General features: G+C 42.2%; 1 protein-coding gene across 7 annotated transcripts in view; it reads left to right on the forward strand.

Annotated features, from left to right (window-relative positions):
- Positions 1-5283: 5283 nt before the first annotated feature.
- MAGI2 (membrane associated guanylate kinase, WW and PDZ domain containing 2) overlaps positions 5284-17765 on the forward strand; it is a 713954-nt gene continuing 701472 nt past the window's right edge. For all 7 annotated transcript variants that reach the window (XM_040061343.2, XM_040061346.2, XM_040061344.2 and 4 more), the window contains exon 1: positions 5284-5625. In XM_040061343.2, the coding sequence (XP_039917277.1) occupies positions 5325-5625 (301 nt within the window). In that variant the 5' untranslated portion in view covers positions 5284-5324. The remainder of the gene's footprint in view (positions 5626-17765) is intronic.

Genomic DNA, 17765 nt, shown 5'->3' on the forward strand with positions numbered 1-17765 from the left:
TCTACTCCCTGAAGTTGCATTTATCTTCCAGTACAGACATAGAGACTATTTTCTTCACATGCAGAAGTGATCAGATTTGCCCTGATAGCAAGAGCTATTGCCAAAACAGAAAACCTCCAAGGGGTCGAGACAGCTGAGTATTACCCATTACTTTCCATTTTTGCCAGATGTATGATTTACAAAACGCTGACGTTTTAAATTAAATAAAAAAATATTTTGAAGCACTGATGGCCAAAACTATGGAATATTTTGGTCTAAGACAAATAAAAACCTAATGAAACACACACAATAATTCTCCTTCTGCCCTGTAGTATAATAAAGCATGTATTTTTTATCAAACTTGAGAATTTGGAGGACTTAAGAAAAGAGTTTTTAGATAAATAGCCTGAGGTTTTAGCCTTCCTGAAACAAGTGTTCTCAAAAGCTGAAGCCAGGAAATGGGAAAAGATTATACTAGAAAAACTCTAGGCTTATACTAGTAAAACAAACTCATAGAAGACACGTGTGACCATAGTAAATGTGGTAACAAATTTCCAGTGGTTTTTTGGTGATATTTGCAGCTGAGAAGATTAGGAATTTTAAACTTTTACCCAAAGATATAAAGGACTTGGAATTTTCTCAGAATCCCAAGAAGGTCATTTAGAATTCCAAGCAGAATAAATGAACGAAGACACTCTGGAGCTCCACTGATGGGAATATTATCTATTAGAAACTTTTTGGGCAACTAAGAGTATAGGGAAAATATCTATGGGTTTGGATTTAATCATCTGAATTCCTGGTCCTAGATGAATACATGTCCTTTGGTGAATCTATATTATAGTGTTTAAAATCTTATTTAAGAATAACTATTGGGTTGCCTACATGCTAAATAGAAAACTGTAAAGAAAAGAGAAATTATGCCCCTACTAAAATGGAAAAAATAAGAGATAGCAATATCATGTAGTTATCAACCAGTCACACAGGAAGCATGTGCTGAAGAAGGAAATTTAATGTCTTCTGAGTTCAAATCCAACATTACAAACACAATTACAAGGCAGAGAACTCCATTCCTGCATAAATAATAGAAGGTAATGGATGTATTTTCTTTTTATCCCCTCTGGCATGTGCAATACATCATTTTCTGTTTGAGGAATTCACTTACCTAAAAACATGGCATACTGAAAATAAAACCAGAATTCAGTTACTTTTTAACTGAATCTGTAACGTTACAGTAGGAAGGATTCCTTTCCAGCTACCCAATATAATTATTTATGAAGTCTCACACTTAGGCTTATTCATGTGCTCAACTTTACTCCCAAATGTACAGTGACTTACTGGCTCCTGTGTTTACAGGCTCAGATTTAAAGGAATAATAAAGGCATTTGTGTTGTTTGGTGAATGTGTTTCATTATGTGCTGTTGTTACTTTTGCTCACAGGAAATCCCTTGTGTTAGACACCCTTACATTCACACTCAGGACCAGTTTGCATGCCCTCCTGGGATGAACCAATGGAAGGGACTAACAGAAAGATCTTGGCAGGTCACAAAGTCCTTTTCAAGATCTTCAGGGGCCAGACAGTAAATCTGCTCACTCACCCCCTCAGCCACATACTGGGACACTAGCTCTGTCAGAGACAAGAATAATCTTGTTGCACAGATACCTCTCTACCCCTGTAGAAATTAAACAAAATTAGCTGATATGGTGCAAAGCAAACTATGCATTTCTGGTATTACTGCCCTAGGCCCAAAGCACACAAGCCAGTTATGATACGATGGCAAAATTTTACCCATACACAATCAACTCAAAACTCTGAAATCTTATGTCTCCTGTAAGAAAATGCTGCAGAGAAACACTTTATTCTTCAGCCATCCTTCACTCTCTCCTGACCTTAACAGGAGACATTCTACTCACCAAGTAGTCTTGGTCTCTGAATCTGAAAACTGCCATCCTTTCCTGACACGAGGATCAACTCATCTCATGGTCTGGTAACACACAGATCTGCTTTGGGGAAACTGTTAAGGTTCCTTCCATCTAATCTCCCACTTCTCTGCCAAACTGCAGATGCCTGTGCTGGGGTCTGTCTGGCTCACACTGCTGCCCACCTCCAGAAGGCAAAGTTAATGTCCCTGGAACACCAATTCCACCACCTCTACATGGTATTATTTAAATTAATACAACTGCAGTTAGACATGAAGGGTTTATTCAGCTGGATTTGTCCACAGCACACGTGAAATCAGAAATGCTCTATCCATCACCTACTGTTAATGTCATCTGTTTTAAAATGGTAATGAACATTTTAAAAACTCTGATCAATATATTATGAGAGGGTCCTAAGAAATAGAAAAATTGCACCCATAGGATGCCCTTCCCTCATCTAGGGGTATTTCCAGTATTTCTTGACATATTTATTAAAAGCTGCATTTTTGGCAGATGTCCTAGTGTTGTACATATAATGTGGTAAACATGGAGTTACTTAAAATTTTATTTTAATTTTAAGACAAATCAACAACTGCAATACTATACTAGCAGAATGACTACAAACTCTAAATTAAGAAATGGTGACCACTTTAATAGAGTGGACTTTAGTAGAGCAGATGACTCAGCAAAGAAGCAATTGTGGTAAAATTTGTGAAACTGAAGGATAATGAGATGCTAGGTCTTGTATTCCTCTTTTCAGCCATTTGCTTCCTGCCCCATTTCTGAAATAAAAACCGAGACAAATTGAGAAGGAGAAGCTACAGAGAGACAAAACCCACTGATTCTCTTGCACTCTTTCCGAACGTCTTAGCCTCTTTTTGTCCAGACCAGAGACCCTGCTCCCTAGTGACAACAGGACATTCATGATGTTCTTTGGAAAAGGAGACCATTACATAACCCTTGTCCCACCAGTGAAAACATCTTAGTACCTTCCAATCAAGATACCTTTCCAGCTCCCCTCCCATCTTCAGCTGTCTGCACTTATGCATCTCATGTTTCCAGATAAGTGGGGTCTTGGATTTGTTTATCCTTTGAGCCCACTTTTGTGAAGCCACTCACACGCAGAGTTTTGCACTTCTGACCAGCCCTCCCCCCTGCCCCCCCCCCCCCAGCAAAACAGGTGAAATGACTCGCAGAATACAGATGTCAGTAATTTCTCAACGTTTTCTTCCCTTCTGCATGTGTTTGTTCCACCTCTGGAACAGAAGTAATTCTGAGGGAAAATGAACTGAAGAACCCTGGTTTCCCACGGACTTATAGTGAGGCCGATAATGAGCTGTAATTGAAACTTTTCTCATTACCAAGACATTTATATGGTCTCTCAACCATGTGAATCACTGTTTAATAAGAGGCAAGTTCATGTTACAGCCTTTGGGACATCCACAGGATCTCTCAGCCCTACACAGCTGCCTATTTTCATGAAATAGCTTAATTACATTTGAGATAGATTTGGGTGAAACTGCCCAACAGCTTCAAAAGTTATTGGAGAAGTAAAGGAGACACAGCCAAGCATGATCGCATAAAGGCCTGTTTCCATAGAAACCAAGAGGAAAAACAGCAGCACAATTTGAAAAATTTCATTGCAGTTACTTTAATTGAATTTTTAAAAATATCTGACCATCTTTAAATCACATGCCATAACACAAAGTACATTTCTCCTGCCTTATCCCGTTCAATACCCTGTCTGCAGACCCCAGTCTTCATGCATCCCACCCTCCTAGATCCCGCAGGCACAAAAACGATGCTTTTCAGTCAGGATGTTGTTCTGAATGTATTTTGTCAACCTCCACTTCGGACAGAAACTATTTTTTTAGTCAAGGCAAGTTTCCCAGAAAGACATGTCGGTTGTTACACTCCATGGCTCTCACACATGTGAGGCAAATGACAGAACTAATTAAAAGGAGAGCTCACAGGAGGAGCGAGCCGAGGAGCGAGGAGTATCACCTGCTGAACAGTGAATCTCACTACTGGGACTCTAGGGAAGAGCGGCAGATTGGAGTGTGGGATTTTGGCCACTAAGGACAAGTAGCAGAAGGCTATCTGTGCGAGGGCGGTGAACACCTGCTGGCTGACAGCCAGTATATTTCACGGGAAGAACTGCCACCCCTCTCCTTGTCATACCCTCTTCAGGTGCAGCACCCACCTGAGCCATCAGGTGTGGCCACAGCACCCAGTGAAAACAATAATGCCCATGTGCAACTCAACAAACTGACATCTCCGCGTGGAGTGAAACCACTCTGCAAACACGGAGTGACACGGAGCGAGCAGGTCTCCCTTGGTATTGTAGCCACAGACCGTAGCCCCGCTGCCTTTGGTCCTTTCCGGCCGCGAGCCGAGCTCCTGGACCGCGGGACCCTTCTCCGCTCCGGCTCGGGCCGTTCCCCCAGCGACGCGATGCCCCGGACGGTTCGAGTCGCTGCCGGTGCCCTCGCGGCTGCAGCGCGGGGCGGCGCTGGGCAGTGTCCGGCCGGGGCAGGGCAGGCGGTGCCGGGCAGTGTCCGGCCGGCCGGGGCAGGGCAGGGCAGGCGGCGCCGGGCAGTGTCCGGCCGGGGCAGCGCAGGGCAGGCGGTGCCGGGCAGTGTCCGGCCAGGGCAGGGCAGGCGGTGCCGGGCAGTGTCCGGCCAGGGCAGGGCAGTCGGTGCCGGGCAGTGTCCGGCCAGGCCAGGGCAGGGCAGTCGGTGCCGGGCAGTGTCCGGCCGGCCGGGGCAGGGCAGGCGGTGCCGGGCAGTGTCCGGCCAGAGCAGGGCAGTCGGTGCCGGGCAGTGTCCGTCCGGCCGGGGCAGACGGCGGGGTCAGCGCCCCCGCTCTCCCGAGCGCCCCCCCCCCGGCCGGGGCCGCGCTGGGGGCCGGGCGAGGGTCGCCGCTCTCCCTCCCGCCCGCCGAGCGCCCTCGCCCCCCCGCCCGGGCCGTTCTCCGCCTTCTGCCGGCCGTGCCAGGCAGCCTCTCTCTCGGCCTTCACTACCGGGTCAGGCGAGGCGGGAGCGGCGAAGCAGCGCCCGCCTCGCTCCGGCACCGACACCGACACCCCTCCTCCTCCTCCCCGCGCCGCGGCCGTCCCCTCCCTCCCGCTGCCTGCCTCCCTCCTCCCTCCTGCCAGTTTCTCTACAACTAGTGCATCCACGCGCAGGCAGGGTCCGGCCGCCGCGGCTGCCATGGATATCAGCTAAAACCAGGAGCAGCGGGCACAGAGGCGCTCCCCGACCCAGCTCGCAGCCCGCGGGGCCGCCGGCCGGAGCCGCGGCCGCTCCCGCCCGCCCCGAGCCTGCCCGGAGGAGAGCGGCTGCCCCGGGGAGCGGGGGCAGAGAGGGGGCGGGGTGGGAAGAAGCACAGACCGCAGGGAGGGAGTCGGGCAGAGCATCCCCACGGCAATGTCCAAGGGCTTGAAGAAGAAAAGCCACTGGACGAGCAGAGTCCACGAGATCGTGATCGTGAGGAACCCGGAGGGACAGCTGGGCTTCGAGCTGAAGGGGGGCGCCGAGAATGGGCAGTTCCCCTACCTGGGGGAAGTGAAGCCCGGCAAGGTGGCCTATGAGGGCGGCAGCAAGTTGGTGCCGGAGGAGCTGCTGCTGGAAGTGAACGAGACCCCCGTGGCCGGGCTCACCATCAGGGATGTGCTGGCCGTGATCAAGCATTGCAAGGACCCCATCCGCCTCAAGTGCGTCAAGCAAGGTAAGGCGGGCACGGGCCCTGGGGGCCGGGGCAGGTCTGGGGGAGCGGAGGGGGAGCAACTTTGTTGCTGCAGTTTGACTTTCCCCCTCCCCGCCGGAGCCGCCCCCTCCCCGGCGGCGGGGGGAGGATGCGAGCGGCGCTGCGCGGTACCCGCAGCCGGGCGAATTAAATGTGCGTCAGTGACAGCGCTTCGCCATGCCGGGGGGGGGCCGGGCGGGGGGCGGCGGCAGCACCCCCTGCAGCCCCTGTCTCACGGGGACGGGACCCCGCCCGACCCGACCCACCGGCCCCGGTCCCCGCCGCCCCTCCGGTTACCGCTGGCGCTGCCGGGGGGCCGGAGCGGCGGCCGGGGCCGGCTGCGGAGCGGGGCTTGCCCTTGGCTTCGCCTCGCTCCGGGCGCCTTGGCGTGGGGACACGGGCAGCCGCCGCGCAGCGGGTCTCTGGTGGCGCCCAGGGTGGCTTTAGCATCTCTTAAGTGTCATTAGCGGAAAAGTCATTCATTTGATCCCTGGTGAAAACGATCGCTAATCCCAGGGAACGGGGAGCTCAGAGCGAGAGGACAGGCAGAAAGAAACTTTTGGGAGAGAACTGTATACTCGTGGCTCGCCTCTGTTTCCCTTATTTATTTTGAAGCACTGTAATAGGTTAATGCGTTTCCAGGAAAGTCAATAGAGAAGAGGCGCCGCAGATACTGTTTACATGTTTGTTTCTGTCCTCTTTAAACTATGCTGAGTTGAGTTCTTCGCAGCTGAACGCTTGCGAGGAGGTTTCTGCTCCCCAGCAGCATTTTTGGAGCACAGGAGCTGCTCTGGGAACAGAGTCTGTAGGTGCTGCTTGGCTATGGGTGGTGCAGCGGCTGTAGGCGTATCACTAAAGTACGCGTTCCGGCCGGGCAGGGAGCCCAGCCATTGAAAACTTGGGAATTTCTGCGGTGGGAAGTTTTTAGATACCTTGCATCAGAGGCGCTTGTGCTCTGCAACTGTAGCTATCAGCCTGTGCTCAGAGGACGCAGAGGAGAATCTCTCTGACACTGGGTGTTACTTGGCAATTTTGCTTCCTCTTTGTAATTGACGGCTTATTGTTTAAAGTATAATTTGCGATATTTCAGAATGCTTGAAGAATATGCTAATGTTAGTTTATCCAAACATGGCAGAACCAGTAGGAAGAATCTGATTTCCACTCAGGCCTTCAGAATGTACTTTATTGAATATTCAGTTATCTCCATATCTGTACATGAGGTCAAGCCTCTATGTACAGATATGATCTGGGACTTTTTTATTTTTCCTTATGGGTAAGTTGTGCAATATGCTGTAGATCATATCTTGACAGTTGGGCTATGCAGGGAGACACGATAGTTCATATGATAAGTGAAGATTAAAAATGAGTATAATGGATTCTGTCTTGGCAGTGTAGTGTTATCTCTGGGCACCTGAACTCCAGGAAACCTGCTCTGTACTGTAATTACAGTAAATTAAAGTAAATTACAATAAATAATTTTAGTGTGAGTGGTCTTACTGTGATGGGATTCAAAAAGAAGCAGCAGTTGAAGTGTCAAGGAGATAAAGGTAGATTGTCTGTAATCCATTTTTTTTTTTTTTCCCCCAGAAATTCTATAGATTCTTTACAATAAGGCAAATGTAAGGTTACTTCAGGTTACTTCGAGTTGCTGTGCGAAACATATGACCTATCTCTTCACTGTTTTTCTAAAATTTCTCTTGAAGTCAAAGCTACTACCGGTGATTCATTAATGTGTTCACCCTTAATAAATTACCTGTCATATTTGAATTAGGGACATTAGTCAGGCTTTTAGTCTGGGAATTACTGCAAGCTTCTGCACGAGACATAAGGGATAAATTCGGAATTCTACCTAATTCTGTGTATCTGTACCTGTATCTATATGTATCTGAAGAATTTCAGTTCAGTATGTTAACTCACTACAGTTTTAATGCAAGTTTTCAAAGCACTGGCCACATGACTATGTATTTGGAAATGACAGTTCAGCATAGATTCTTGGACTGAGAAAGATTTCCTGGCTGGAATGATCTTTAATGTGCTCCAGCATCTTTTATGCCAAAGAGAGAAGCCTTCTGGATTCAACTTCCTATTTGGGGAAAAAAAAAAAAAAAAAAAAAAAAAAAAAAAAATCAATGATTTGTGCATTTTACTACCTGACTCCTCCTTCAGGTGTCAGCCAGTGTGTCCCTGCGCCCCTTGGTGACAAAGCACAGGCAGCCACATTACAGCAATATTACTACTCCCTAACAGTGCTTTGCAGCAGTGTGTAGGAGAGAAAAGCCTGAGCTATAAAATCTTTATATGTTTTTGTAACTTTTGTACTCCTTTTAATTATAAGGCACCTTTAGTGTGCTGGAACAAGGTTAATGACTCCATTATCATTGTTTCCGCATAATTTATCAATGCTATCTCTGTCAATTAGAATAGCATGACCTTGAATGCACCATGTGACTGTAGCTGCTTCTTTAGTGCTGCCTAGGAATGAAGTCAGAGAGAGAAATGTGGAGGTAGGACACAACTATTTATAAAGTGATCTTTAAGAGACTGTGAGTATTTCTCTTGTTTGAAAGTTTTGACAATTCAGCAGTGAAAATTGACTTGAAGATGAAATCGGGGAATGGCTAATTCAAGAAAGAGCTGGTTTGAAGCATAGATAGGGTGCTTTCATAATTTTTCCTTATGTTATGTTTGATGAAACACCCCCCTCTCTGAAATAATTAAATATTTCATCATTTACTAGATGAAACACTTCTTTTGAAAAGTCAGGTGGAATATTGCTGCTTTGTTTAACTAAACATCTTGAATTACAAAAACCCCAAACATATAACATAGGAGTTGCTGCATATTATGAGGAGGAGTAAACTTCATAAGAAACTGATTTGGAGTTCCATGATATGATTTGACCTGAATTCTCCTAGGTATGACACCTGATAAACAGGGTTTTAATGCAGTACATTGTTTCTGGATTTGCATGGGGAGAAAAGACTGTAAGAATAATTATTATTATTAGCCTTAATTGAAAGAGTTCACAAAGACTTATTCTTGGAGACTATTTCCTGTTTGGGTTTTTTGTTAGTGTGGGTGGTTTTTTTGTTGTTTGGGTGGTTTTTTTGTTTTGTTTTGTTTGTTTTTGTTTTTTTGTGGGGTTTTTTTGTTTGTTTGTTTGGTTTGGTTTGTTTTTTTTGTGAGCCACTTGTTGTTCTACTGTTGGCAGAATCACAGAGAATCTCTGGAAACACATGGGATGGAATCTTGGCCTAGATGAAGTCAAAGGTAAAGCTGTCCTTGACATCAGATAAAGAAGGCAGGATTTCCTCAGTAAAACCCCATGTTTTTTTGAATGAGATAACGTATAAGCAGTTACATTAGTTGGGCGTATTGCAAATGTACATTCTGACCTTCTGCTCTCTTGGGTGAGGATAAGAGCCTTGTACTGTTTCTTAAAGAAATACTTCTGAATTTCAAATGTGTTTGTTTTTCCATGCAGAACAGTTTGGATTAAGTGCTGTCTTCTTCCCACACATGTACAGATGCGTAGTTGTAAAAGTAGCAGTGTGTTAAGGAAAGGCATCTTAATTTGGATAAGTAATCACATGGGGAAGAGTCATACAGGGAACAGTGTTGCCTCCAGTTCCATTCTCTGTCCATCACTGCTGGCTCAGGTCCACAGTAATTCCCACCAGTGGCTGACAGGGCTCTGTGCTATGCACACTCACTCCTTGAAGAGTTGCACAAACAACCCGCTTGGTTGTGCTGCATAAATAAAGGTTCTTTATTCTTTACGTAGAGTTATAAACTTCCGCAGATGCTCTCAGAAGAATCCCAGTGAACAGTCTGAAAAAGAATTTCAGAACTCAGAGCATTGCAACAGATTTTGTCCTGGAGCTCCTGCCCGGTGCTTCTCTTTCTCAAGGAGAATGGTTTGGATGTAGTAAGTAACCAGGTGATCTGACCAACTAAGCAATTAAATTTATTTTTGGAAGTATTTAGTAATATGACTATATGAGCTATGAATAAAAATACACTTTATATGGACACTTTCTTATGGCTCTTATTTGACTCTAAATATTCAGACTTCAAGAATCAACCCGTAATTCTTTAGCTCGTTATGCAAAAAAGGCATTTAGTACACATAATGTAAGGAGGAACTAAAACCCAGTTTATTTTCTCAGTCCAATCATTTGCTTAACAGTAAGCATATGCTAGAATGTTTTGCAGAAGGTAGATGTACTTGGGCATATTTTCAAGTGCTTTCCCAGTCAGGAAAAGGTTTGGACCCTCATTAGGATGGATACAAGAGCAGCCAAGTTTGGGCAGACTGCATCCTCCACATGCTATTCCTGGTGGCCGTGACTGTGGTTGCTGGACGAAGACTAAAAGGACAGGATGGTACTGTCACGACACCCACTGATTTGTGGCTAAGGCTTTAGTAGCCTTGTAGTGTTTTTTCTTAATGGGTTCATCCATAAGCTTTGCAATTAAGACCTGGCTTAACTTTTAAAATATCTAAGTCTGTGACAATCCTTTTGACCGAGAAATACAGAAATGTGATTTTTCCAAAGTTTTAACTGCAGACTACAAACTTTTTCCATACTTATATTCCTATGTATAGTTATATTTAAAAAAAAAAAAAAATCTTGTTAATAATGGTCATAAATAATTTTCTTCTACATTCATTAAAACACTTCATGCATTTAGTCTTTTGGTGACCTTTTATTCCTGGATATCACTATATGCTATATTCCAAGATGGGAATGTTGGTTACAGTTAGCTTCACAAGAAGAACATTTTTGTTCTTTTGCAATAGAAATCTGCATGATTTTCCAGAATTTAAGGGGAAAAAAGAAACCAAAAAAAACCCAAAACAAAACAAACAAAAAAAACCAACCCCAAACCCTGAAAACCTGCCTGGTTATACTTTTCTCTATGACTTGCATAGATAGTATTTGAAAATCAACTGTACTTCAGACCTACTCCTTTTTCCTAATTTGTGCCCCTTAGGATTTTACTAACTCCTGAAATGAAATTCAGAGTTCTTTTTTTACCATTACTTTATGTTATTCTTATGCTTGTCCATCTTAATTTAAAGACCATTGAAGCTGACTTCTGACTCATGTAGCTTGTGATTTATTCTTCAGCTCCTCCAGAGAGCTTGTGATGTTTTATGTCAGGGACTCTGTTCACCAGCAGTAGAATTATATTCATTAGTCTTCTTCCTTCCCTGAGAATTACAAATGTGCCATTAAAGGATGGGGCCATGACTTTGTTAGTGCATCATTTCCTTGAAGAAATTAAATAATTGAGAGTGCTCTGCTTAGTTCTGTTTAGTCACATAAGGTAAAGTTAATTTTACAGTAAGACTTGTCCATCTGTTGATCCTGTTGACATCAAAGGAAAGTACTGGTGTGAGGGGGTAGAATTGTGTCTGACTTCCTCTATGCATCCTATAACCTCACCTGCATTAATTCAGCATTTCATGAATGATATGGATTCTGAGCTTTTGCTTTCAGTGTTCTTGATCTTCTCCTTGCTCTTTATAGATGAGGAGCTCCTTTCATGACATGAAAGATTCTATAAATTATTCATCTACATGTTTTGTATACAAGAAGTGGTGTATACATGGAAAAAGTACTCCTTCAAAAGGGATTTATGGGAGGAGGTGGTCACAACTGTGGTTTAGAAAGGGTGATGGAGAGGGAAGTGCTGCAGTGGTTGTAGAAGCATATGTTTCTTGTTCTTCTCTTCCTCATTATGCTATAAACAAATAAAAAATTAAAGATTTTTTTTTTTTTAAAAACTGGGGAGCATCAAGGCAAAATTCAAAGGACAGTGATATTCCATGACTGTGTTAACATTCTGCAACTATTTTTTTTGCTTATGCATCTTGGTGTTTATAAATATAAAAACATGCATAAAAATTTGTACAGTCTTTGGGTTTTTTTGGGACTGGTATGAATTTTCATCTGAAGGTTGAGATTGTGTAAGAATTTGTATAATACTTCTATACATGTATTTCTACAGTACTACTCTAGCATATTTTTCATTCAAGTTTTGGTGTAAATATATTTATGATATTTACAGTGAACTCATTCACTCTGGTGGCCAAGTAATGTACATAATGGCACAGGAATCTGCAGTAGGAAAGAAAATAATAAACTTTAGAATAAGATTGACTAGATGTCTATCCAAGTAGGTGCAGTCTAGAGCACAGAATTGGAAGGTATTGATTTCAGTGGCAAACTGCCTGTCATTGGATTTTGTTGCTGAATGCCATTGCAATGCTGGCCTTAACTGAATTTTCTAAAACCACAGGGTTGAGATCCCAACAGTATCTCTTCAGCACACCTAATTTGTTACAAATTTTCTTCAACCTCATAGCAATCTATCCAGTAGGAAAGTGTCATCGTTTGCTGGCCATTTTTTTAGCTTTCTGACTGTAGACTGAAACTACCCAATGAAAAGTGGAATGGTGGCAGAAGCGAGAGAAAAGAAAGATACTTAAGGGCTTTAACAAAAAATTAGTTAGCATTCGTAAACTGGACAAAAATCCTTGTTGGTAAATGATAATCTCAAAAACAGTACTTACGGTTTGAATGTTCTTTTAATGTTAACCTAAAATCTCTCATTTATTCAAACCTGCAATCCTAGAAGCTGAGCTGAAAGAAAGCTGTTGTTTGTGTGTATCTGCCATGTATTTATCTTTTTTTACATTGTTCTTGAACTCCTAGTCAGTACCTTCAGATTGCTAAAATCCCGAAAGCTTAATCAAAAGGTAGCTTGCTGTCAACACAGCACTAACAGGTGTCTTCTCATTCATACATACATTATGATTAGTAATATATGAATAATGCTGTTTTGCTCTGCTTATCAGCTTCAGACATTTCTCCTGGGTGTCTTTGATTACTTCCAGAGTGCAAGGAAAGCAAGACAAAGAACAAAATGAAGGAAGTAAAATTGTGTGAAAGTTCCAGGAAAAAAAATTAGAGAGTATTAAAGTACGTTACTGGTTTTAGATTTTACATGTTATGACATATTCTAGATAGTGTATGGCCCTGTGCCTCCAGCACAGGAAAAATCAGCGCAGGGAACATGTGTTTCCTCAGTCTGTCTTAGTTTCTCAAAACATGTTGAAATCTTAGAATCATTTAGTTTGGAGAAGACTATAACGTCTTTGATTCCAACCGTTAACCCAGTGCTGCCAAGTCCACCATTAAACTGTAACCCTAAGTGCCACATCTCCAGGGCTGGGTGGCTCAACCACTTCCCTGGGCAGCTTGTTCCAATATTTGACAATGCTTTCAGAGAAGAAATTTTTCCTGATATCCAATCTAAACCTCCCTTTGTGCAACTTGAGGCCATTTCTCCTTGTCCTATTATTTGTTACTTGGGAGAAGAGGCTGACCCCCCCCAAGCTACACTTCCTTTCAGGCACTTGTAGAGAGTGATAAGGTCTCCCTTGAGCCTCTTTATCTCCAAGCTAAAGCATCCAATTAGTATTATATGCAGCAAACAGTGCACCAGTCCAAGCTATGACAAGCTGGTTTCTCCAGAAGAATGCTAGTGTAAAGCTACCCCTCTAAAATATGCACAATGAACTCATTCCAAAGGAAAAAATTGCATTCCTGCATCTTCAGATGAAAGCATGAGTTATTGTTTACATGTCTGTGTTTCTGTCCCAAGTTCTCATGAAACTGTGGAGAAACAATGGTGCTGCCTGAGAAGTGGAGGAGAAACACATATTTGTGTAGGATGACTTTCATGTGTGTGTGACATTCCTACAAAAAAGAGATTTACCAGGTAGTGTTTCATTATGGACAGCACTGCTTGCTGGGTTCCTTGCTGCTGAGGCAGCACCTCGGCCTCCCTGGCTCTATTTCTGCATCCTTCTTCTCTGGTGCCAACACTGTCATGGTGTCGTGACCATGAACGCTAAGTAGTGGTCGTGGAGGACCATAACCACTAAATCATTACTGTGCCTTGCTTTTCAGGCCTCTGACCTTGGGAAGCAAGGGCAACAGTTCAAGTATTCAACATCATGTGAAAATGGAGCTAAAATACCAAATGTGCATGTGTTTTATGGTTTTCAGACAAGACAAATAGGCTGTCTGCTGCCATATCCACAGGTGAAATAGTGCCTTTCTATATACATTTCTATTAATATTTTTGTTACTTTCTTGAGCCATCCTTGGTTCAGATCAGTGTATTTCATGGAGGCCTTCTGTACATTTGCAAACCATGGAGCCCTATCTGCCACCAGCATTCTTCTTTCTTGCCCCCTCCAAGGCTTTTGTGCTGCTGAAGCACTTTTCCTGTGTTGCTGGAATTCACCTTGACTCTTCCAGGTAGCACATCTTTCAGGTCTGCCATTAGCACCAGCTAGTTTATTCTGCCAGTAAGATATTTCTGCCCTCTGTGCTTGAGTTCACTTCAGAAAGCATGCAGAAACTTGTTTCGACACAGAATTCTGGCATTCCGTGATTCCAGACCATGCCTGTTCTAATGGGAGAAAGCCTGGAATAACAATCTCCCATTGTGCCTGGTCTGGGAGATACGTGACACAGCCTTGACAACATATGGTAGTCTCTATAGCCAGTGATGGCAGTCATTTCATTGAATTATCCAGAATTATTAAATTGTTCACAGAGTTCCCAGATTACTACACCGGGGGCCAGGATTTTGATTTGACAGTCTGTTAGGTCAGACCCTGAGGACAGAATTGAGTTCACTCACTCTCTGCAGAGTCATAGTGTGTTTTTAAAAACACTGAGGAAATACTGTGTTCTCATTATGCAGGAGGAAAAAGAAAACCCCCCTAGAAACAGACTTCATCGTTACGAGTAGTGCTCACAGATTTTCTATACATAGCAGAACGATGGAAAGCAGTGGAAGAGTATAATGAGCAAAATTTTCTACACTGTACTAGCAAGTACATTGTGTAATTGTGTTAATGTAACATTAGTATTCCATAGTGGAATCCTTTCTGCAAACAGGTACAAATCGTCTTTTATTACTTACCTGTTTACTGGTACATGCTGTCCTTGCATTTCTCAAAACGAAATGTGCAAAATGATTTTTTTAAAATTTCCCACTTTAAGGTTCTTTTTGTAATATAAAAAAACCTTCCAGCTTTGTTTCAGTCATGCCAATCATGAATTAATCTGTGTATTTCTGATAAAATATTGCCATTTCATAAAACAACACCTAAGCTATCCTACAGAAGCTGAAAGGAAACAAAATTTGGCCATTGGTCTCACCCTCGGACATCCATTTCACATGTGAGTTCTTAAAACACACACCATTTTTTCTACTTAAATTTAGGCTGAAAAGTGATGAACAGTCTTATTTGTACCCCATATGAGTTACACTGAATAGTTTCTATCATGTTACATTCTCACAGTTGATTCTTTAACTAGAATGAAATGGAATGGCTGTGTTAATTTCTGTTATTCCCTTGCTAAGTCCTTCTTTGTGCTAAATCTGTGTTAATAAATGTCACATAGGCCTCTCACATGCTTCCAAAATGGTATGTTAGTATAAACAAGTATTAATCCCATTATATTTTAATTCTCTGTCCTTGGTTTTGTTAATAGGAACAGTAATTTTTACTTCAAAGTGTTGCAGAGTCCTGTTGCTATCTTAAAAAGCTAGAAGATCATGCAGGTGCTCCTACCATGGAATTGAAATCCTTGTGAAGTGGGAAAGGGAGCAGCTGCTGAACTCTTGTATCAGACTGATGGAGAAGCTGAACACTTCTTCAGACTAAACTATTGAGTGCTTTGCTTAGATTAAGTGTAATTACCCCCCAAATTCCCTGTTCAGCCATTATATTACTCATTTGGAAAACTCTCCTTGAAGCTCAGGCCCTCTGGGATGCCTATTCTGCACTTGATGATATTAGGTGGTTTGCTCTGACCCCTCTTCATCTTATATATATACATATATATGTATATCTAGAGTAATTATATAGTCATTATTTTTACTGGTATTTCTGGTTTCTCTTTCCATCTGGTTTTGTTATATCTGCCTATTGTCTCACGTGTGAAATCTGAAAACTCTTGGTGAGAGGAACTGCCTTTTTGTTGTAGCAACTAGCATGGCAATTTCAAGTTGAGAGTCTCTCGTTTCTATAGCAATGTAAGGAAGTATTCACATTAAATTTAGAATCTAACAGTGAATTTCTTGGAATTAGTTGTTGGAAATATTCTGTATCATTTTAACATAGGATCTGTAACTCAAATTGATCATAATTCAGTCTTGGTGGTAGAAGCTTTAAAGTGGATAAAAGTTGAACAATATTTTTGGATTTAAGAGAATATAGTAGTTATTACTGATGTGGAGCTTCTATTATTGGTGGTGCTGGTCTGTTGTCTTACAGTTTTTCTATCACAGCTACTGCTAGTGAAGCCTATTCAAAAACCCTTTGTTATACTGCGTACAGAGAATATGTTTCCTGAAGAATTTGGTTTTTCATTTTATCTATTTGATTACAAATGTGGAAGAACATTTCTACCCTGTAAACTAGAAGAATTACTGGAATTTCTGATAAGCCAGTAAAAAGAGCTTTTTCAACACTCACTCTATTTGGTAATTTCCCAGTAAAAATAGCATAAAAGATTTCATGAAAAGATTCCATCACAGTACTGGGGGTTTTGTTAAGAAAATAAAGTAAAATTGAGATGTTGGGTTTGCTTAATTAAAGTTAAAAGTTGGTAATTGAAATATCAATTAAAAGGTCTTCTGGATTCATATTTATATTGAGTTTTTATGTTAAGCCTGTGATACTTACGTACTAAAATAGTCTTCAGAACAGACGAACCCATAAAACTTGAATACGCCACTTTTAAATATGTGTGAAATATTGTATGGGTTTGTGTACAGTTAATCTGACTTGCAGAAGAGTAACAGCTGCTTTTCCTCAGTAACGATTCATGTCTGTGCCTGTGCTTTAAGGGTAGTGAAATTAATGTTTCTGAGTGTAATGTTTCTTTCGGCTGAGAAGCTGAAAGTTTGGTTTTGGTTTTGATTTTTTTTGCATATGTGAGAAAGCACCTCCTGCATGTGACTAGAGCAGTTCCAGTTCTAGAGAAGTATAAATCCAATTAGAATCCTCTTGGGTCAATATTAAGAAGATTTCTGGTAAGTAGTAAGCAACTTTCTCACCAATTGCTGTAGGAACAGGTTGTATGAGCTGCAGAATTCCTCCCTTTGTATCTCTGCACTGCTGGCCAGCTAGCGAGAATGCTGCTGCTGGGAAAGAGATTTGCAGCTGGGACATTAAACCAGAAGTTTTCACTTGTATCCCTTTAGATACTAATATTGGCCTTATTATTAGACTATCTGAATAGCTTCCAGACTCTTAAAATCATTTACAAAATCTTACTCAGAGTCCCAGGCAGGGAGTTATTCTTGATGCCCTCAGCTACCTCTGTGAAGTTCAGTGTGAGAAGGGAAGCAGGGACTGTGTAAAACTTCCTTCCCTCTTTGATCTCCTGACCTGGGCTTTGAGATAGAGTTGTTAGAAACCATTTGGAAATTACTGAGTTTCACAATCATGATGATTTTTGTCCTCTGTGCTGTCTTTTTATGATTTTATTTGTTTTTAATTTTTTAATTATTAAAAATTATTAAAGTATGAACAAAATTAAAAAATAAAAATTTAAATTATTTCATTACTGAAGCCTGTCCTGTTTTTATAGGAAGAAAGAATCTTTCCAGAAATGTATGGTTTTCCCATAGAACTGGTAATGTATTTCTCCAATATAATTGCTGAGTTTTTTCCTTTTATTCTTTAGAAAATTAATCTCTTACAACACGAATGGTGTTATTAGCCTATGAAGCCAACTGAAATAAGATCCCATGGTGACAGGTACTACAAGCTGGCAGTGAAAAATACTTGCTGCCCCAAAGGGTTTATAAAGGCAAATTAGACAGAGAGGATAGGTGGGAATAGAGAGACCTGCACAGTGGTGAAATGGCTTGCCAAAAATCTCAGATCAATCAATAACAGAGCGGGGAACACTGCAATGTAATTTAAAAGTCTATGCAAGCAGTACTGCATCCAAGTAAAGGCACAGAAACCACACAAAACCCTCTCTCCTGTTCAATGAGGGTTTCTATTGATTGGT

This window comes from Hirundo rustica, chromosome 4 (genome assembly GCF_015227805.2).
Source record: "Hirundo rustica isolate bHirRus1 chromosome 4, bHirRus1.pri.v3, whole genome shotgun sequence".
In the NCBI taxonomy this organism is placed as follows: Eukaryota; Metazoa; Chordata; class Aves; order Passeriformes; family Hirundinidae; genus Hirundo; species Hirundo rustica.